This window comes from Salvelinus fontinalis, chromosome 15 (assembly GCF_029448725.1).
Source record: "Salvelinus fontinalis isolate EN_2023a chromosome 15, ASM2944872v1, whole genome shotgun sequence".
In the NCBI taxonomy this organism is placed as follows: domain Eukaryota; kingdom Metazoa; phylum Chordata; class Actinopteri; order Salmoniformes; family Salmonidae; genus Salvelinus; species Salvelinus fontinalis.
Genome location: NC_074679.1, coordinates 17,295,980 through 17,320,016, shown reverse-complemented (window position 1 = coordinate 17,320,016; position 24,037 = coordinate 17,295,980). Strand labels below are relative to the sequence as shown.

At 41.8% G+C, this 24,037-nt stretch overlaps 1 protein-coding gene across 2 annotated transcripts in view; it reads right to left on the bottom strand.

Annotated features, from left to right (window-relative positions):
* LOC129811480 (peroxidasin-like) overlaps nt 1-24,037 on the bottom strand; it is a 120,535-nt gene that overhangs the window by 36,041 nt on the left and 60,457 nt on the right. For both annotated transcript variants that reach the window (XM_055862828.1, XM_055862827.1), the window contains exons 8-9: nt 1,817-1,934; nt 1,334-1,503 (exon numbers count right to left, since the gene is read on the bottom strand). In XM_055862828.1, the coding sequence (XP_055718803.1) occupies nt 1,334-1,503; nt 1,817-1,934 (288 nt within the window). The remainder of the gene's footprint in view (nt 1-1,333; nt 1,504-1,816; nt 1,935-24,037) is intronic.

Here is a 24,037-nt window from a genome sequence, read left to right as displayed (position 1 = left end):
CTGGTCCTACACAGAACCATATCATCTGGTCCTACACAGAGCCATATCATCTGGTCCTACACAGAGCCATATCATCTGGTCCTACACAGAACCATATCATCTGGTCCTACACAGAGCCATATCATCTGGTCCTACACAGAGCCATATAATCTGGTCCTACACATAACCATATCATCTGGCCCTACACAGAACCATATCATCTGGCCCTACACAGAACCATATCATCTTCCCCTACACAGAACCACATTTTCTGGCCCTACACAGAACCATATCATCTGTTTCTACACAGAACCATATCATCTGGCCCTACACAGAACCATATCATCTGACCCTACACAGAACCATATAATCTGGCCCTACACAGAACCATATAATCTGTTTCTACACAGAACCATATCATCTGACCCTACACAGAGCCATATAATCTGGCCCTACACAGAACCATATAATCTGTTTCTACACAGAACCATATCATCTGACCCTACACAGAACCATATAATCTGGCCCTACACAGAACCATATCATCTGGCCCTACACAGAACCATATCATCTGGCCCTACACAGAACCATATCATCTGGCCCTACACATAACCATATAATATGGCCCTACACATAACCATATTATATGGCCCTACACAGAACCATATAATATGGCCCTACACATAACCATATAATATGGCCCTACACATAACCATATAATATGGCCCTACACAGAACCATATAATCTGGCCCTACACAGAACCATATCATCTGGCCCTACACAGAACCATATCATCTGGCCCTACACATAACCATATAATATGGCCCTACACAGAACCATATCATCTGGCCCTACACATAACCATATAATATGGCCCTACACAGAACCATATAATATGGCCCTGAAACAGAACCATATAATCCGGCCCTACACAGAACCATATCATCTGGTCCTACACAGAGCCATATCATCTGGTCCTACACATAACCATATCATCTGGTCCTACACAGAGCCATATCATCTGGTCCTACACAGAACCATATCATCTGGTCCTACACAGAACCATATCATCTGGTCCTACACAGAACCATATCATCTGGTCCTACACAGAGAAATATAATCTGGCCCTACACAGAACCACAGCATCGGGCCAAGTGTGGAGGAAATAATGAGAGGGAGCAAGAGATCACCGATATAGGGTACCTTGTTAACTGTACAAGAGCATAAGCGTAACAGGTGCAGCCAAATATTACTCTAAGTAACCACTTCACTGTCATTGTAGAGAAGGACTTACATTATATAGCCCATGAAAAATATTCAAACATGTATTACATAATATGAGGGACCACTCACAGGGGGCTCCGAAGTATCTGAGTGTGACCTGAGAGGTCTTGACCTCTCCAGCTACGTTCTTGGCCATGCACTGGTACACTCCCTGGTCCGTCTCCCGCGTGTCCTGGATCATCAGAGTACCGTCCTCCAGCAGGTTGAGACGAGAGTCATCATGCATGTTCAGGGCATTACTGGGGAAAAATACACATACATAAATTACGTTACATAATCGCATACATACAGTATGTTTATATGTGGCAGCAGGTAGCCTAGCAGTTAAGAGTGTTGGACCAGTAACCGAACGGTTGCTGGTTCGAATCCCCGAGCTGACTAAAAATCAGTCTATGTACCCTTGAGCAAGGCACTTAACCATACTTGCTCCTGTAAATCTCTCTGGATTAGAGCGTCTGCTAATTGACTAAATGGCTAAATGTTAACTGTAGGAAAAAGTAGTTAGGACACATTGTTTCAACGTTGATGTCACCATTGGAGAGTGGGCCTTACTTGTTCATAAGCCAGATGATCTGTGGTTTGGGGTTTCCCTCGGCCCTGCAGGTGAAGTACACCGTGTTCCCTGACGTCACGTCAACATCCTGGGGCTCTGACGTGATCCTGGGCAACTCTGCACAGGAGAGAGGGAGGAGGATGAGAGGAGGATGGGATAAAGACAGGTTTAAGAGAACACAATAAAGCAACCAGCCACAATAAATACACCATTTCCTTTCAGAACAAGAGTCATGTCTCTGTTAGTCTGATATAACTAGGCCATAGTAATGGTCTGTAGAAAGGACACTCTGATATAACTAGGCCAGAGTAATGGTCTGTAGAGAGAACACTCTGATATAACTAGGCCATAGTAATGGTCTGTAGAAAGGACACTCTGATATAACTAGGCCAGAGTAATGGTCTGTAGAGAGAACACTCTGATATAACTAGGCCATAGTAATGGTCTGTAGAGAGAACACTCGGATATAACTAGGCCAGAGTAATGGTCTGTAGAGAGAACACTCTGATATAACTAGGCCAGAGTAATGGTCTGTAGAGAGAACACTCTGATATAACTAAGCCAGAGTAATGGTCTGTAGAGAGAACACTCTGATATAACTAGGCCAGAGCAACGGTCTGTAGAGAGAACACTCTGATATAACTAGGCCAGAGTAATGGTCTGTAGAAAGGACACTCTGATATAACTAGGCCATAGTAATGGTCTGTAGAAAGGACACTCTGATATAACTAGGCCAGAGTAATGGTCATTAGAAAGGACACTCTGATATAACTAGGCCATAGTAATGGTCTGTAGAAAGGACACTGATATAACTAGGCCAGAGTAATGGTCTGTAGAGAGGACACTCTGATATAACTAGGCCATAGTAATGGTCTGTAGAGAAGACACTGATATAACTAGGCCAATAGTAATGGTCTGTAGAGAGAACACTCTGATATAACTAGGCCAGAGTAATGGTCTGTAGAGAGAACACTCTGATATAACTAGGCCATAGTAATGGTCTGTAGAGAGGACACTCTGATATAACTAGGCCAGAGTAATGGTCTGTAGAGAGAACACTCTGATATAACTAGGCCATAGTAATGGTCTGTAGAGAAGACACTGATATAACTAGGCCATAGTAATGGTCTGTAGAGAGAACACTCTGATATAACTAGGCCATAGTAATGGTCTGTAGAGAAGACACTGATATAACTAGGCCATAGCAATGGTCTGTAGAGACACACTGATATAACTAGGCCAGAGTAATGGTCTGTAGAGAGGACACTCTGATATAACTAGGCCATAGCAATGGTCTGTAGAGAAACACTGATATAACTAGGCCAGAGTAATGGTCTGTAGAGAGAACACTCTGATATAACTAGGCCATAGTAATGGTCTGTAGAGAGAACACTCTGATATAACTAGGCCATAGTAATGGTCTGTAGAGAAGACACTGATATAACTAGGCCAGAGTAATGGTCTGTAGAGAAGACACTGATATAACTAGGCCAGAGTAATGGTATGTAGAGAGGACACTCTGATATAACTAGGCCATAGTAATGGTCTGTAGAGAGGACACTCTGATATAACTAGGCCATAGTAATGGTCTGTAGAGAGAACACTCTGATATAACTAGGCCATAGTAATGGTCTGTAGAGAAGACACTGATATAACTAGGCCATAGTAATGGTCTGTAGAGAAGACACTCTGATATAACTAGGCCAGAGTAATGGTCTGTAGAGAAGACACTGATATAACTAGGCCAGAGTAATGGTCTGTAGAAAGGACACTCTGATATAACTAGGCCATAGTAATGGTCTGTAGAGAGGACACTCTGATATAACTAGGCCAGAGTAATGGTCTGTAGAGAGGACACTCTGATATAACTAGGCCAGAGTAATGGTCTGTAGAGGGGACACTGATATAACTAGGCCAGAGCAATGGTCTGTAGAGAGGACACTCTGATATAACTAGGCCATAGTAATTGTCTGTAGAGAGGACACTCTGATATAACTAGGCCATAGCAATGGTCTGTAGAGAAACACTGATATAACTAGGCCAGAGTAATGGTCTGTAGAGAGGATACTCTGATATAACTAGGCCACAGCAATGGTCTGTAGAGAAACACTGATATAACTAGGCCAGAGTAATGGTCTGTAGAGAGAACACTCTGATATAACTAGGCCAGAGTAATGGTCTGTAGAGAGGACACTCTGATATAACTAGGCCAGAGCAATGGTCTGTAGAGAAGACACTGATATAACTAGGCCATAGTAATGGTCTGTAGAGAGAACACTCTGATATAACTAGGCCATAGTAATGGTCTGTAGAGAAGACACTGATATAACTAGGCCAGAGTAATGGTCTGTAGAGAAGACACTGATATAACTAGGCCAGAGTAATGGTATGTAGAGAGGACACTCTGATATAACTAGGCCATAGTAATGGTCTGTAGAGAGGACACTCTGATATAACTAGGCCATAGTAATGGTCTGTAGAGAGAACACTCTGATATAACTAGGCCATAGTAATGGTCTGTAGAGAAGACACTGATATAACTAGGCCATAGTAATGGTCTGTAGAGAGGACACTCTGATATAACTAGGCCAGAGTAATGGTCTGTAGAGAGAACACTCTGATATAACTAGGCCATAGTAATGGTCTGTAGAGAGAACACTCTGATATAACTAGGCCAGAGTAATGGTCTGTAGAGAGAACACTCTGATATAACTAGGCCAGAGTAATGGTCTGTAGAGAGAACAGTCTGATATAACTAAGCCAGAGTAATGGTCTGTAGAGAGAACACTCTGATATAACTAGGCCAGAGCAACGGTCTGTAGAGAGAACACTCTGATATAACTAGGCCAGAGTAATGGTCTGTAGAGAGAACACTCTGATATAACTAGGCCAGAGTAATGGTCTGTAGAGAGAACACTCTGATATAACTAGGCCAGAGTCATGGTCTGTAGAGAGAACACTCTGATATAACTAGGGCCATAGTAATGGTCTGTAGAGAGAACACTCTGATATAACTAGGCCAGAGCAATGGTCTGTAGAAAGGACACTCTGATATAACTAGGCCATAGTAATGGTCTGTAGAAAGGACACTCTGATATAACTAGGCCAGAGTAATGGTCAGTAGAAAGGACACTCTGATATAACTAGGCCATAGTAATGGTCTGTAGAAAGGACACTGATATAACTAGGCCAGAGTAATGGTCTGTAGAGAGGACACTCTGATATAACTAGGCCATAGTAATGGTCTGTAGAGAAGACACTGATATAACTAGGCCAATAGTAATGGTCTGTAGAGAGAACACTCTGATATAACTAGGCCAGAGTAATGGTCTGTAGAGAGAACACTCTGATATAACTAGGCCATAGTAATGGTCTGTAGAGAGGACACTCTGATATAACTAGGCCAGAGTAATGGTCTGTAGAGAGAACACTCTGATATAACTAGGCCATAGTAATGGTCTGTAGAGAAGACACTGATATAACTAGGCCATAGTAATGGTCTGTAGAGAGAACACTCTGATATAACTAGGCCATAGTAATGGTCTGTAGAGAGGACACTCTGATATAACTAGGCCATAGCAATGGTCTGTAGAGAAACACTGATATAACTAGGCCAGAGTAATGGTCTGTAGAGAGAACACTCTGATATAACTAGGCCAGAGGAATGGTCTGTAGAGAGGACACTCTGATATAACTAGGCCATAGTAATGGTCTGTAGAGAGAACACTCTGATATAACTAGGCCATAGTAATGGTCTGTAGAGAAGACACTGATATAACTAGGGCATAGTAATGGTCTGTAGAGAGGACACTCTGATATAACTAGGCCAGAGTAATGGTCTGTAGAGTGAACACTCTGATATAACTAGGCCATAGTAATGGTCTGTAGAAAGGACACTCTGATATAACTAGGCCAGAGTAATGGTCTGTAGAGAAGACACTCTGATATAACTAGGCCAGAGTAATGGTCTGTAGAGAGGACACTGATATAACTAGGCCAGAGCAATGGTCTGTAGAGAGGACACTCTGATACAACTAGGCCATAGTAATCGTCTGTAGAGAGGACACTCTGATATAACTAGGCCATAGCAATGGTCTGTAGAGAAACACTGATATAACTAGGCCAGAGTAATGGTCTGTAGAGAGGATACTCTGATATAACTAGGCCATAGCAATGGTCTGTAGAGAAACACTGATATAACTAGGCCAGAGTAATGGTCTGTAGAGAGAACACTCTGATATAACTAGGCCAGAGTAATGGTCTGTAGAGAGGACACTCTGATATAACTAGGCCAGAGCAATGGTCTGTAGAGAAGACACTGATATAACTAGGCCATAGTAATGGTCTGTAGAGAGAACACTCTGATATAACTAGGCCATAGTAATGGTCTGTAGAGAAGACACTGATATAACTAGGCCAGAGTAATGGTCTGTAGAGAAGACACTGATATAACTAGGCCAGAGTAATGGTATGTAGAGAGGACACTCTGATATAGATAGGCCATAGTAATGGTCTGTAGAGAGGACACTCTGATATAACTAGGCCATAGTAATGGTCTGTAGAGAGAACACTCTGATATAACTAGGCCATAGTAATGGTCTGTAGAGAAGACACTGATATAACTAGGCCATAGTAATGGTCTGTAGAGAGGACACTCTGATATAACTAGGCCAGAGTAATGGTCTGTAGAGTGAACACTCTGATATAACTAGGCCATAGTAATGGTCTGTAGAAAGGACACTCTGATATAACTAGGCCAGAGTAATGGTCTGTAGAGAAGACACTGATATAACTAGGCCAGAGCAATGGTCTGTAGAGAGGACACTCTGATATAACTAGGCCAGAGTAATGGTCTGTAGAGAGGACACTGATATAACTAGGCCAGAGCAATGGTCTGTAGAGAGGACACTCTGATATAACTAGGCCATAGTAATCGTCTGTAGAGAGGACACTCTGATATAACTAGGCCATAGCAATGGTCTGTAGAGAAACACTGATATAACTAGGCCAGAGTAATGGTCTGTAGAGAGGACACTCTGATATAACTAGGCCATAGCAATGGTCTGTAGAGAAACACTGTTATAACTAGGCCAGAGTAATGGTCTGTAGAGAGAACACTCTGATATAACTAGGCCAGAGTAATGGTCTGTAGAGAGGACACTCTGATATAACTAGGCCAGAGCAATGGTCTGTAGAGAAGACACTGATATAACTAGGCCATAGTAATGGTCTGTAGAGAGAACACTCTGATATAACTAGGCCATAGTAATGGTCTGTAGAGAAGACACTGATATAAATAGGCCAGAGTAATGGTCTGTAGAGAGAACACTCTGATATAACTAGGGCCATAGTAATGGTCTGTAGAGAGAACACTCTGATATAACTTGGCCAGAGCAATGGTCAGTAGAAAGGACACTCTGATATAACTAGGCCATAGTAATGGTCTGTAGAAAGGACACTCTGATATAACTAGGCCAGAGTAATGGTCTGTAGAGAAGACACTGATATAACTAGGCCAGAGCAATGGTCTGTAGAGAGGACACTCTGATATAACTAGGCCAGAGTAATGGTCTGTAGAGAGGACACTGATATAACTAGGCCAGAGCAATGGTCTGTAAAGAGGACACTCTGATATAACTAGGCCATAGTAATGGTCTGTAGAGAGGACACTCTGATATAACTAGGCCATAGCAATGGTCTGTAGAGAAACACTGATATAACTAGGCCAGAGCAATGGTCTGTAGAGAGGACACTCTGATATAACTAGGCCAGAGTAATGGTCTGTAGAGAGAACACTCTGATTTAACTAGGCCAGAGTAATGGTCTGTAGAGAGGACACTCTGATATAACTAGGCCAGAGCAATGGTCTGTAGAGAAGACACTGATATAACTAGGCCATAGTAATGGTCTGCAGAGAGAACACTCTGATATAACTAGGCCATAGTAATGGTCTGTAGAGAAGACACTGATATAACTAGGCCAGAGTAATGGTCTGTAGAGAAGACACTGATATAACTAGGCCAGAGTAATGGTCTGTAGAGAGGACACTCTGATATAACTAGGCCATAGTAATGGTCTGTAGAGAGGACACTCTGATATAACTAGGCCATAGTAATGGTCTGTAGAGAGAACACTCTGATATAACTAGGCCATAGCAATGGTCTGTAGAGAAGACACTGATATAACTAGGCCATAGTAATGGCCTGTAGAGAGGACACTCTGATATAACTAGGCCAGAGTAATGGTCTGTAGAGAGAACACTCTGATATAACTAGGCCATAGTAATGGTCTGTAGAGAGAACACTCTGATATAACTAGGCCAGAGTAATGGTGTGTAGAGAGAACACTCTGATATAACTAGGCCAGAGTAATGGTCTGTAGAGAGAACACTCTGATATAACTAGGCCATAGTAATGGTCTGTAGAGAGAACACTCTGATATAACTAGGCCAGAGTAATGGTCTGTAGAGAGAACACTCTGATATAACTAGGCCAGTGTAATGGTCTGTAGAGAAGACACTGATATAACTAGGCCAGAGCAATGGTCTGTAGAGAGAACACTCTGATATAACTAGGCCAGAGCAATGGTCTGTAGAGAGGACACTCTGATATAACTAGGCCAGAGCAATGGTCTGTAGAGAGGACACTCTGATATAACTAGGCCATAGTAATGGTCTGTAGAAAGGACACTCTGATATAACTAGGCCATAGTAATGGTCTGTAGAAAGGACACTCTGATATAACTAGGCCATAGTAATGGTCTGTAGAGAGAACACTCTGATATAACTAGGCCATAGTAATGGTCTGTAGAGAAGACACTGATATAACTAGGCCATAGTAATGGTCTGTAGAGAGAGCACTCTGATATAACTAGGCCATAGTAATGGTCTGTAGAGAGGACACTCTGATATAACTAGGCCAGAGTAATGGTCTGTAGAGAGGACACTCTGATATAACTAGGCGATAGTAATGGTCTGTAGAGAGAACACTCTGATATAACTAGGCCATAGTAATGGTTTGTAGAGAAGACACTGATATAACTAGGCCATAGTAATGGTCTGTAGAGAGGACACTCTGATATAACTAGGCCATAGTAATGGTCTGTAGAGAGAACACTCTGATATAACTAGGCCATAGTAATGGTCTGTAGAGAAGACACTGATATAACTAGGCCATAGTAATGGTCTGTAGAGAGGACACTCTGATATAACTAGGCCAGAGTAATGGTCTGTAGAGAGAACACTCTGATATAACTAGGCCATAGTAATGGTCTGTAGAGAGAACACTCTGATATAACTAGGCCAGAGTAATGGTCTGTAGAGAGAACACTCTGAAATAACTAGGCCAGAGTAATGGTCTGTAGAGAGAACAGTCTGATATAACTAAGCCAGAGTAATGGTCTGTAGAGAGAACACTCTGATATAACTAGGCCAGAGCAACGGTCTGTAGAGAGAACACTCTGATATAACTAGGCCAGAGTAATGGTCTGTAGAGAGAACACTCTGATATAACTAGGCCAGAGTAATGGTCTGTAGAGAGAACACTCTGATATAACTAGGGCCATAGTAATGGTCTGTAGAGAGAACACTCTGATATAACTAGGCCAGAGCAATGGTCTGTAGAAAGGACACTCTGATATAACTAGGCCATAGTAATGGTCTGTAGAAAGGACACTCTGATATAACTAGGCCAGAGTAATGGTCAGTAGAAAGGACACTCTGATATAACTAGGCCATAGTAATGGTCTGTAGAAAGGACACTGATATAACTAGGCCAGAGTAATGGTCTGTAGAGAGGACACTCTGATATAACTAGGCCATAGTAATGGTCTGTAGAGAAGACACTGATATAACTAGGCCAATAGTAATGGTCTGTAGAGAGAACACTCTGATATAACTAGGCCAGAGTAATGGTCTGTAGAGAGAACACTCTGATATAACTAGGCCATAGTAATGGTCTGTAGAGAGGACACTCTGATATAACTAGGCCAGAGTAATGGTCTGTAGAGAGAACACTCTGATATAACTAGGCCATAGTAATGGTCTGTAGAGAAGACACTGATATAACTAGGCCATAGTAATGGTCTGTAGAGAGAACACTCTGATATAACTAGGCCATAGTAATGGTCTGTAGAGAGGACACTCTGATATAACTAGGCCATAGCAATGGTCTGTAGAGAAACACTGATATAACTAGGCCAGAGTAATGGTCTGTAGAGAGAACACTCTGATATAACTAGGCCAGAGTAATGGTCTGTAGAGAGGACACTCTGATATAACTAGGCCATAGTAATGGTCTGTAGAGAGAACACTCTGATATAACTAGGCCATAGTAATGGTCTGTAGAGAAGACACTGATATAACTAGGGCATAGTAATGGTCTGTAGAGAGGACACTCTGATATAACTAGGCCAGAGTAATGGTCTGTAGAGTGAACACTCTGATATAACTAGGCCATAGTAATGGTCTGTAGAAAGGACACTCTGATATAACTAGGCCAGAGTAATGGTCTGTAGAGAAGACACTGATATAACTAGGCCAGAGCAATGGTCTGTAGAGAGGACACTCTGATATAACTAGGCCAGAGTAATGGTCTGTAGAGAGGACACTGATATAACTAGGCCAGAGCAATGGTCTGTAGAGAGGACACTCTGATATAACTAGGCCATAGTAATCGTCTGTAGAGAGGACACTCTGATATAACTAGGCCATAGCAATGGTCTGTAGAGAAACACTGATATAACTAGGCCAGAGTAATGGTCTGTAGAGAGGATACTCTGATATAACTAGGCCATAGCAATGGTCTGTAGAGAAACACTGATATAACTAGGCCAGAGTAATGGTCTGTAGAGAGAACACTCTGATATAACTAGGCCAGAGTAATGGTCTGTAGAGAGGACACTCTGATATAACTAGGCCAGAGCAATGGTCTGTAGAGAAGACACTGATATAACTAGGCCATAGTAATGGTCTGTAGAGAGAACACTCTGATATAACTAGGCCATAGTAATGGTCTGTAGAGAAGACACTGATATAACTAGGCCAGAGTAATGGTCTGTAGAAAGGACACTCTGATATAACTAGGCCATAGTAATGGTCTGTAGAAAGGACACTCTGATATAACTAGGCCAGAGTAATGGTCAGTAGAAAGGACACTCTGATATAACTAGGCCATAGTAATGGTCTGTAGAGAGAACACTCTGATATAACTAGGCCAGAGTAATGGTCTGTAGAGAAGACACTGATATAACTAGGCCAGAGCAATGGTCTGTAGAGAGGACACTCTGATATAACTAGGCCAGAGTAATGGTCTGTAGAGAGGACACTGATATAACTAGGCCAGAGCAATGGTCTGTAGAGAGAACACTCTGATATAACTAGGCCAGTGTAATGGTCTGTAGAGAAGAAACTGATATAACTAGGCCAGAGCAATGGTCTGTAGAGAGAACACTCTGATATAACTAGGCCAGAGCAATGGTCTGTAGAGAGGACACTCTGATATAACTAGGCCAGAGCAATGGTCTGTAGAGAGGACACTCTGATATAACTAGGCCATAGTAATGGTCTGTAGAAAGGACACTCTGATATAACTAGGCCATAGTAATGGTCTGTAGAAAGGACACTCTGATATAACTAGGCCATAGTAATGGTCTGTAGAGAGAACACTCTGATATAACTAGGCCATAGTAATGGTCTGTAGAGAAGACACTGATATAACTAGGCCATAGTAATGGTCTGTAGAGAGAACACTCTGATATAACTAGGCCATAGTAATGGTCTGTAGAGAGGACACTCTGATATAACTAGGCCAGAGTAATGGTCTGTAGAGAGGACACTGATATAACTAGGCCATAGTAATGGTCTGTAGAGAGAACACTCTGATATAACTAGGCCATAGTAATGGTTTGTAGAGAAGACACTGATATAACTAGGCCATAGTAATGGTCTGTAGAGAGGACACTCTGATATAACTAGGCCAGAGTAATGGTCTGTAGAGTGAACACTCTGATATAACTAGGCCATAGTAATGGTCTGTAGAAAGGACACTCTGATATAACTAGGCCAGAGTAATGGTCTGTAGGGAAGACACTGATATAACTAGGCCAGAGCAATGGTCTGTAGAGAGGACACTCTGATATAACTAGGCCAGAGTAATGGTCTGTAGAGAGGACACTGATATAACTAGGCCAGAGCAACGGTCTGTAGAGAGGACACTCTGATATAACTAGGCCATAGTAATCGTCTGTAGAGAGGACACTCTGATATAACTAGGCCATAGCAATGGTCTGTAGAGAAACACTGATATAACTAGGCCAGAGTAATGGTCTGTAGAGAGGACACTCTGATATAACTAGGCCATAGCAATGGTCTGTAGAGAAACACTGATATAACTAGGCCAGAGTAGTGGACTGTAGAGAGAACACTCTGATATAACTAGGCCAGAGTAATGGTCTGTAGAGAGGACACTCTGATATAACTAGGCCAGAGCAATGGCCTGTAGAGAAGACACTGATATAACTAGGCCATAGTAATGGTCTGTAGAGAGAACACTCTGATATAACTAGGCCATAGTAATGGTCTGTAGAGAAGACACTGATATAACTAGGCCAGAGTAATGGTCTGTAGAGAGAACACTCTGATATAACTAGGCCAGAGTAATGGTCTGTAGAGAGAACACTCTGATATAACTAGGGCCATAGTAATGGTCTGTAGAGAGAACACTCTGATATAACTAGGCCATAGCAATGGTCTGTAGAAAGGACACTCTGATATAACTAGGCCATAGTAATGGTCTGTAGAAAGGACACTCTGATATAACTAGGCCAGAGTAATGGTCTGTAGAGAAGACACTGATATAACTAGGCCAGAGCAATGGTCTGTAGAGAGGACACTCTGATATAACTAGGCCAGAGTAATGGTCTGTAGAGAGGACACTGATATAACTAGGCCAGAGCAATGGTCTGTAGAGAGGACACTCTGATATAACTAGGCCATAGTAATGGTCTGTAGAGAGGACACTCTGATATAACTAGGCCATAGCAATGGTCTGTAGAGAAACACTGATATAACTAGGCCAGAGTAATGGTCTGTAGAGAGAACACTCTGATATAACTAGGCCAGAGTAATGGTCTGTAGAGAAGACACTGATATAACTAGGCCAGAGCAATGGTCTGTAGAGAGGACACTCTGATATAACTAGGCCAGTGTAATGGTCTGTAGAGAGGACACTGATATAACTAGGCCATAGTAATGGTCTGTAGAAAGGACACTCTGATACAACTAGGACATAGTAATGGTCTGTAGAAAGGACACTCTGATATAACTAGGCCATAGTAATGGTCTGTAGAGAGAACACTCTGATATAACTAGGCCATAGTAATGGTCTGTAGAGAAGACACTGATATAACTAGGCCATAGTAATGGTCTGTAGAGAGAACACTCTGATATAACTAGGCCATAGTAATGGTCTGTAGAAAGGACACTCTGATATAACTAGGCCAGAGTAATGGTCTGTATAGAGGACACTCTGATATAACTAGGCCATAGTAATGGTCTGTAGAGAGAACACTCTGATATAACTAGGCCATAGTAATGGTTTGTAGAGAAGACACTGATATAACTAGGCCATAGTAATGGTCTGTAGAGAGGACACTCTGATATAACTAGGCCAGAGTAATGGTCTGTAGAGTGAACACTCTGATATAACTAGGCCATAGTAATGGTCTGTAGAAAGGACACTCTGATATAACTAGGCCAGAGTAATGGTCTGTAGGGAAGACACTGATATAACTAGGCCAGAGCAATGGTCTGTAGAGAGGACACTCTGATATAACTAGGCCAGAGTAATGGTCTGTAGAGAAGACACTGATATAACTAGGCCAGAGCAATGGTCTGTAGAGAGGACACTCTGATATAACTAGGCCAGTGTAATGGTCTGTAGAGAGGACACTGATATAACTAGGCCATAGTAATGGTCTGTAGAGAGGACACTCTGATATAACTAGGCCAGAGTAATGGTCTGTAGAGTGAACACTCTGATATAACTAGGCCATAGTAATGGTCTGTAGAAAGGACACTCTGATATAACTAGGCCAGAGTAATGGTCTGTAGGGAAGACACTGATATAACTAGGCCAGAGCAATGGTCTGTAGAGAGGACACTCTGATATAACTAGGCCAGAGTAATGGTCTGTAGAGAGGACACTGATATAACTAGGCCAGAGCAATGGTCTGTAGAGAGGACACTCTGATATAACTAGGCCATAGTAATCGTCTGTAGAGAGGACACTCTGATATAACTAGGCCATAGCAATGGTCTGTAGAGAAACACTGATATAACTAGGCCAGAGTAATGGTCTGTAGAGAGGACACTCTGATATAACTAGGCCATAGCAATGGTCTGTAGAGAAACACTGATATAACTAGGCCAGAGTAATGGTTTGTAGAGAGAACACTCTGATATAACTAGGCCAGAGTAATGGTCTGTAGAGAGGACACTCTGATATAACTAGGCCAGAGCAATGGCCTGTAGAGAAGACACTGATATAACTAGGCCATAGTAATGGTCTGTAGAGAGAACACTCTGATATAACTAGGCCATAGTAATGGTCTGTAGAGAAGACACTGATATAACTAGGCCAGAGTAATGGTCTGTAGAGAGAACACTCTGATATAACTAGGCCAGAGTAATGGTCTGTAGAGAGAACACTCTGATATAACTAGGGACATAGTAATGGTCTGTAGAGAGAACACTCTGATATAACTAGGCCATAGCAATGGTCTGTAGAAAGGACACTCTGATATAACTAGGCCATGGTAATGGTCTGTAGAAAGGACACTCTGATATAACTAGGCCAGAGTAATGGTCTGTAGAGAAGACACTGATATAACTAGGCCAGAGCAATGGTCTGTAGAGAGGACACTCTGATATAACTAGGCCAGAGTAATGGTCTGTAGAGAGGACACTGATATAACTAGGCCAGAGCAATGGTCTGTAGAGAGGACACTCTGATATAACTAGGCCATAGTAATGGTCTGTAGAGAGGACACTCTGATATAACTAGGCCATAGCAATGGTCTGTAGAGAAACACTGATATAACTAGGCCAGAGTAATGGTCTGTAGAGAGGACACTCTGATATAACTAGGCCATAGCAATGGTCTGTAGAGAAACACTGATATAACTAGGCCAGAGTAATGGTCTGTAGAGAGAACACTCTGATATAACTAGGCCAGAGTAATGGTCTGTAGAGAAGACACTGATATAACTAGGCCAGAGCAATGGTCTGTAGAGAGGACACTCTGATATAACTAGGCCAGAGTAATGGTCTGTAGAGAGGACACTGATATAACTAGGCCAGAGCAATGGTCTGTAGAGAGGACACTCTGATATAACTAGGCCATAGTAATGGTCTGTAGAGAGGACACTGATATAACTAGGCCATCGCAATGGTCTGTAGAGAAACACTGATATAACTAGGCCAGAGTAATGGTTTGTAGAGAGAACACTCTGATATAACTAGGCCAGAGTAATGGTCTGTAGAGAGGACACTCTGATATAACTAGGCCAGAGCAATGGCCTGTAGAGAAGACACTGATATAACTAGGCCATAGTAATGGTCTGTAGAGAGAACACTCTGATATAACTAGGCCATAGTAATGGTCTGTAGAGAAGACACTGATATAACTAGGCCAGAGTAATGGTCTGTAGAGAGAACACTCTGATATAACTAGGCCAGAGTAATGGTCTGTAGAGAGAACACTCTGATATAACTAGGGACATAGTAATGGTCTGTAGAGAGAACACTCTGATATAACTAGGCCATAGCAATGGTCTGTAGAAAGGACACTCTGATATAACTAGGCCATGGTAATGGTCTGTAGAAAGGACACTCTGATATAACTAGGCCAGAGTAATGGTCTGTAGAGAAGACACTGATATAACTAGGCCAGAGCAATGGTCTGTAGAGAGGACACTCTGATATAACTAGGCCAGAGTAATGGTCTGTAGAGAGGACACTGATATAACTAGGCCAGAGCAATGGTCTGTAGAGAGGACACTCTGATATAACTAGGCCATAGTAATGGTCTGTAGAGAGGACACTCTGATATAACTAGGCCATAGCAATGGTCTGTAGAGAAACACTGATATAACTAGGCCAGAGTAATGGTCTGTAGAGAGGACACTCTGATATAACTAGGCCATAGCAATGGTCTGTAGAGAAACACTGATATAACTAGGCCAGAGTAATGGTCTGTAGAGAGAACACTCTGATATAACTAGGCCAGAGTAATGGTCTGTAGAGAAGACACTGATATAACTAGGCCAGAGCAATGGTCTGTAGAGAGGACACTCTGATATAACTAGGCCAGAGTAATGGTCTGTAGAGAGGACACTGATATAACTAGGCCAGAGCAATGGTCTGTAGAGAGGACACTCTGATATAACTAGGCCATAGTAATGGTCTGTAGAGAGGACACTGATATAACTAGGCCATCGCAATGGTCTGTAGAGAAACACTGATATAACTAGGCCAGAGTAATGGTCTGTAGAGAGGACACTCTGATATAACTAGGCCATAGCAATGGTCTGTAGAGAAACACTGATATAACTAGGCCAGAGTAATGGTCTGTAGAGAGAACACTCTGATATAACTAGGCCAGAGTAATGGTCTGTAGAGAGGACACTCTGATATAACTAGGCCAGAGCAATGGTCTGTAGAGAAGACACTGATATAACTAGGCCATAGTAATGGTCTGCAGAGAGAACACTCCGATATAACTAGGCCATAGTAATGGTCTGTAGAGAAGACACTGATATAACTAGGCCAGAGTAATGGTCTGTAGAGAGAACACTCTGATATAACTAGGCCAGAGTAATGGTCTGTAGAGAGAACACTCTGATATAACTAGGGACATAGTAATGGTCTGTAGAGAGAACACTCTGATATAACTAGGCCATAGCAATGGTCTGTAGAAAGGACACTCTGATATAACTAGGCCATAGTAATGGTCTGTAGAAAGGACACTCTGATATAACTAGGCCAGAGTAATGGTCTGTAGAGAAGACACTGATATAACTAGGCCAGAGCAATGGTCTGTAGAGAGGACACTCTGATATAACTAGGCCAGAGTAATGGTCTGTAGAGAGGACACTGATATAACTAGGCCAGAGCAATGGTCTGTAGAGAGGACACTCTGATATAACTAGGCCATAGTAATGGTCTGTAGAGAGGACACTCTGATATAACTAGGCCATAGCAATGGTCTGTAGAGAAACACTGATATAACTAGGCCAGAGTAATGGTCTGTAGAGAGGACACTCTGATATAACTAGGCCATAGCAATGGTCTGTAGAGAAACACTGATATAACTAGGCCAGAGTAATGGTCTGTAGAGAGAACACTCTGATATAACTAGGCCAGAGTAATGGTCTGTAGAGAAGACACTGATATAACTAGGCCAGAGCAATGGTCTGTAGAGAGGACACTCTGATATAACTAGGCCAGAGTAATGGTTTGTAGAGAGGACACTGATATAACTAGGCCAGAGCAATGGTCTGTAGAGAGGACACTCTGATATAACTAGGCCATAGTAATGGTCTGTAGAGAGGACACTGATATAACTAGGCCATCGCAATGGTCTGTAGAGAAACACTGATATAACTAGGCCAGAGTAATGGTCTGTAGAGAGGACACTCTGATATAACTAGGCCATAGCAATGGTCTGTAGAGAAACACTGATATAACTAGGCCAGAGTAATGGTCTGTAGAGAGAACACTCTGATATAACTAGGCCAGAGTAATGGTCTGTAGAGAGGACACTCTGATATAACTAGGCCAGAGCAATGGTCTGTAGAGAAGACACTGATTTAACTAGGCCATAGTAATGGTCTGCAGAGAGAACACTCCGATATAACTAGGCCATAGTAATGGTCTGTAGAGAAGACACTGATATAACTAGGCCAGAGTAATGGTCTGTAGAGAAGACACTGATATAACTAGGCCAGAGTAATGGTCTGTAGAGAGGACACTCTGATATAACTAGGCCATAGTAATGGTCTGTAGAGAGGACACTCTGATATAACTAGGCCATAGTAATGGTCTGTAGAGAGAACACTCTGATATAACTAGGCCATAGTAATGGTCTGTAGAGAAGACTCTGATATAACTAGGCCATATTAATGGTCTGTAGAGAGGACACTCTGAAATAACTAGGCCAGAGTAATGGTCTGTAGAGAGAACACTCTGATATAACTAGGCCATAGTAATGGTCTGTAGAGAGAACACTCTGATATAACTAGACCAGAGTAATGGTGTGTAGAGAGAACACACTGATATAACTAGGCCAGAGTAATGGTCTGTAGAGAGAACACTCTGATATAACTAGGCCATAGTAATGGTCTGTAGAGAGAACACTCTGATATAACTAGGCCAGAGTAATGGTCTGTAGAGAGAACCCTCTGATATAACTAGGCCAGTGTAATGGTCTGTAGAGAAGACACTGATATAACTAGGCCAGAGCAATGGTCTGTAGAGAGAACACTCTGATATAACTAGGCCAGAGCAATGGTCTGTAGAGAGGACACTCTGATATAACTAGGCCAGTGTAATGGTCTGTAGAGAGGACACTGATATAACTAGGCCATAGTAATGGTCTGTAGAAAGGACACTCTGATATAACTAGGCCATAGTAATGGTCTGTAGAAAGGACACTCTGATATAACTAGGCCATAGTAATTGTCTGTAGAAAGGACACTCTGATATAACTAGGCCATAGTAATGGTCTGTAGAAAGGACACTCTGATATAACTAGGCCATAGTAATTGTCTGTAGAAAGGACACTCTGATATAACTAGGCCATAGTAATGGTCTGTAGAAAGGACACTCTGATATAACTAGGCCATAGTAATGGTCTGTAGAAAGGACACTCTGATATAACTAGGCCAGAGTAATGGTCTGTAGAGAAGACACTGATATAACTAGGCCATAGTAATGGTCTGTAGAGAGAACACTCTGATATAACTAGGCCAGAGTAATGGTCTGTAGAGAGAACAGTCTGATATAACTAGGCCATAGTAATGGTCTGTAGAGAGAACACTCTGATATAACTAGGCCATAGTAATGGTCTGTAGAGAGAACACTCTGATATAACTAGGCCAGAGTAATGGTCTGTAGAGAAGACACTGATATAACTAGGCCATAGTAATGGTCTGTAGAGAGAACACTCTGATATAACTAGGCCATAGTAATGGTCTGTAGAGAGAACACTCTGATATAACTAGGCCATAGTAATGGTCTGTAGAGAGAACACTCTGATATAACTAGGCCATAGTAATGGTCTGTAGAGAGAACACTCTGATATAACTAGGCCATAGTAATGGTCTGTAGAGAGAACACTCTGATATAACTAGGCCAGAGTAATGGTCTGTAGAGAAGACACTGATATAACTAGGCCATAGTAATGGTCTGTAGAGAGAACACTCTGATATAACTAGGCCAGAGTAATGGTCTGTAGAGAAGACACTGATATAACTAGGCCAGAGTAATGGTCTGTAGAGAGGACACTCTGATATAACTAGGCCATAGTAATGGTCTGTAGAGAGAACACTCTGATATAACTAGGCCAGAGTAATGGTGTGTAGAGAGAACACACTGATATAACTAGGCCAGAGTAATGGTCTGTAGAGAGAACACTCTGATATAACTAGGCCAGAGTAATGGTCTGTAGAGAGAACACTCTGATATAACTAGGCCAGTGTAATGGTCTGTAGAGAAGACACTGATATAACTAGGCCAGAGCAATGGTCTGTAGAGAGAACACTCTGATATAACTAGGCCAGAGCAATGGTCTGTAGAGAGGACACTCTGATATAACTAGGCCAGTGTAATGGTCTGTAGAGAGGACACTGATATAACTAGGCCATAGTAATGGTCTGTAGAAAGGACACTCTGATATAACTAGGCCATAGTAATGGTCTGTAGAAAGGACACTCTGATATAACTAGGCCATAGTAATGGTCTGTAGAGAGAACACTCTGATATAACTAGGTCATATTAATGGTCTGTAGAGAAGACACTGATATAACTAGGCCATAGTAATGGTCTGTAGAGAGAACACTCTGATATAACTAGGCCATAGTAATGGTCTGTAGAGAGGACACTCTGATATAACTAGGCCAGAGTAATGGTCTGTAGAGAGAACACTCTGATATAACTAGGCCATAGTAATTGTCTGTAGAAAGGACACTCTGATATAACTAGGCCATAGTAATGGTCTGTAGAAAGGACACTCTGATATAACTAGGCCATAGTAATTGTCTGTAGAAAGGACACTCTGATATAACTAGGCCATAGTAATGGTCTGTAGAAAGGACACTCTGATATAACTAGGCCATAGTAATGGTCTGTAGAAAGGACACTCTGATATAACTAGGCCAGAGTAATGGTCTGTAGAGAAGACACTGATATAACTAGGCCATAGTAATGGTCTGTAGAGAGAACACTCTGATATAACTAGGCCAGAGTAATGGTCTGTAGAGAGAACAGTCTGATATAACTAGGCCATAGTAATGGTCTGTAGAGAGAACACTCTGATATAACTAGGCCATAGTAATGGTCTGTAGAGAGAACACTCTGATATAACTAGGCCAGAGTAATGGTCTGTAGAGAAGACACTGATATAACTAGGCCATAGTAATGGTCTGTAGAGAGAACACTCTGATATAACTAGGCCATAGTAATGGTCTGTAGAGAGAACACTCTGATATAACTAGGCCATAGTAATGGTCTGTAGAGAGAACACTCTGATATAACTAGGCCATAGTAATGGTCTGTAGAGAGAACACTCTGATATAACTAGGCCATAGTAATGGTCTGTAGAGGGAACACTCTGATATAACTAGGCCAGAGTAATGGTCTGTAGAGAAGACACTGATATAACTAGGCCATAGTAATGGTCTGTAGAGAGAACACTCTGATATAACTAGGCCAGAGTAATGGTCTGTAGAGAAGACACTGATATAACTAGGCCAGAGTAATGGTCTGTAGAGAGGACACTCTGATATAACTAGGCCATAGTAATGGTCTGTAGAGAAGACACTGATATAACTAGGCCATAGTAATGGTCTGTAGAGAGAACACTCTGATATAACTAGGCCATAGTAATGGTCTGTAGAGAGGACACTCTGATATAACTAGGCCAGAGTAATGGTCTGTAGAGAGAACACTCTGATATAACTAGGCCATAGTAATTGTCTGTAGAAAGGACACTCTGATATAACTAGGCCATAGTAATGGTCTGTAGAAAGGACACTCTGATATAACTAGGCCATAGTAATTGTCTGTAGAAAGGACACTCTGATATAACTAGGCCATAGTAATGGTCTGTAGAAAGGACACTCTGATATAACTAGGCCATAGTAATTGTCTGTAGAAAGGACACTCTGATATAACTAGGCCAGAGTAATGGTCTGTAGAGAGGACACTCTGATATAACTAGGCCAGAGTAATGGTCTGTAGAAAGGACACTCTGATATAGCTAGGCCAGAGTAATGGTCTGTAGAGAAGACACTGATAAAACTAGGCCATAGTAATGGTCTGTAGAGAGAACACTCTGATATAACTAGGCCAGAGTAATGGTCTGTAGAGAGAACAGTCTGATATAACTAGGCCATAGTAATGGTCTGTAGAGAGAACACTCTGATATAACTAGGCCATAGTAATGGTCTGTAGAGAGAACACTCTGATATAACTAGGCCAGAGTAATGGTCTGTAGAGAAGACACTGATATAACTAGGCCAGAGTAATGGTCTGTAGAGAGAACACTCTGATATAACTAGGCCATAGTAATGGTCTGTAGAGAGAACACTCTGATATAACTAGGTCAGAGTAATGGTCTGTAGAGAAGACACTGATATAACTAGGCCAGAGTAATGGTCTGTAGAGAGAACACTCTGATATAACTAGGCCATAGCAATGGTCTGTAGAAAGGACACTCTGATGTAACTAGGCCATAGTAATTGTCTGTAGAAAGGACACTCTGATATAACTAGGCCAGAGTAATGGTCTGTAGAGAGGAGACTCTGATATAACTAGGCCAGTGTAATGGTCTGTAGAGAGGACACTGATATAACTAGGTTATAGTAATGGTCTGTAGAAAGGACACTGATATAACTAGGCCATAGTAATGGTCTGTAGAGAGAACACTCTGATATAACTAGGCCATAGTAATGGTCTGTAGAGAAGACACTGATATAACTAGGCCATAGTAATGGTCTGTAGAGAGAACACTCTGATATAACTAGGCCATAGTAATGGTCTGTAGAGAGGACACTCTGATATAACTAGGCCAGAGTAATGGTCTGTAGAGAGAACACTCTGATATAACTAGGCCAGTGTAATGGTCTGTAGAGAAGACACTGATATAACTAGGCCAGAGTAATGGTCTGTAGAGAGAACACTCTGATATAACTAGGCCCGAGTAATGGTCTGTAGAGAGAACACTCTGATATAACTAGGCCAGAGTAATGGTCTGTAGAGAAGACACTGATATAACTAGGACAGAGTAATGGTCTGTAGAGAGGACACTCTGATATAACTAGGCCATAGTAATGGTCTGTAGAGAAGACACTGATATAACTAGGCCATAGTAATGGTCTGTATAGAGAACACTCTGATATAACTAGGCCAGAGTAATGGTCTGTAGAGAGAACACTCTGATATAACTAGGCCATAGTAATGGTCTGTAGAGAGGATACTCTGATATAACTAGGCCAGAGTAATGGTCTGTAGAGAGGACACTCTGATATAACTAGGCCATAGTAATGGTCTGTAGAGAAGACACTGATATAACTAGGCCATAGTAATGGTCTGTATAGAGAACACTCTGATATAACTAGGCCAGAGTAATGGTCTGTAGAGAGAACACTCTGATATAACTAGGCCAGAGTAATGGTCTGTAGAGAGGATACTCTGATATAACTAGGCCAGAGTAATGGTCTGTAGAGAGAACACTCTGATATAACTAGGCCAGAGTAATGGTCTGTAGAGAGAACAGTCTGATATAACTAGGCCATAGTAATGGTCTGTAGAGAGAACACTCTGATATAACTAGGCCATAGTAATGGTCTGTAGAGAGAACACTCTGATATAACTAGGCCAGAGTAATGGTCTGTAGAGAAGACACTGATATAACTAGGCCAGAGTAATGGTCTGTAGAGAGAACACTCTGATATAACTAGGCCATAGTAATGGTCTGTAGAGAGAACACTCTGATATAACTAGGTCAGAGTAATGGTCTGTAGAGAAGACACTGATATAACTAGGCCAGAGTAATGGTCTGTAGAGAGAACACTCTGATATAACTAGGCCATAGCAATGGTCTGTAGAAAGGACACTCTGATGTAACTAGGCCATAGTAATTGTCTGTAGAAAGGACACTCTGATATAACTAGGCCAGAGTAATGGTCTGTAGAGAGGAGACTCTGATATAACTAGGCCAGTGTAATGGTCTGTAGAGAGGACACTGATATAACTAGGTTATAGTAATGGTCTGTAGAAAGGACACTGATATAACTAGGCCATAGTAATGGTCTGTAGAGAGAACACTCTGATATAACTAGGCCATAGTAATGGTCTGTAGAGAAGACACTGATATAACTAGGCCATAGTAATGGTCTGTAGAGAGAACACTCTGATATAACTAGGCCATAGTAATGGTCTGTAGAGAGGACACTCTGATATAACTAGGCCAGAGTAATGGTCTGTAGAGAGAACACTCTGATATAACTAGGCCAGTGTAATGGTCTGTAGAGAAGACACTGATATAACTAGGCCAGAGTAATGGTCTGTAGAGAGAACACTCTGATATAACTAGGCCCGAGTAATGGTCTGTAGAGAGAACACTCTGATATAACTAGGCCAGAGTAATGGTCTGTAGAGAAGACACTGATATAACTAGGACAGAGTAATGGTCTGTAGAGAGGACACTCTGATATAACTAGGCCATAGTAATGGTCTGTAGAGAAGACACTGATATAACTAGGCCATAGTAATGGTCTGTATAGAGAACACTCTGATATAACTAGGCCAGAGTAATGGTCTGTAGAGAGAACACTCTGATATAACTAGGCCATAGTAATGGTCTGTAGAGAGGATACTCTGATATAACTAGGCCAGAGTAATGGTCTGTAGAGAGGACACTCTGATATAACTAGGCCATAGT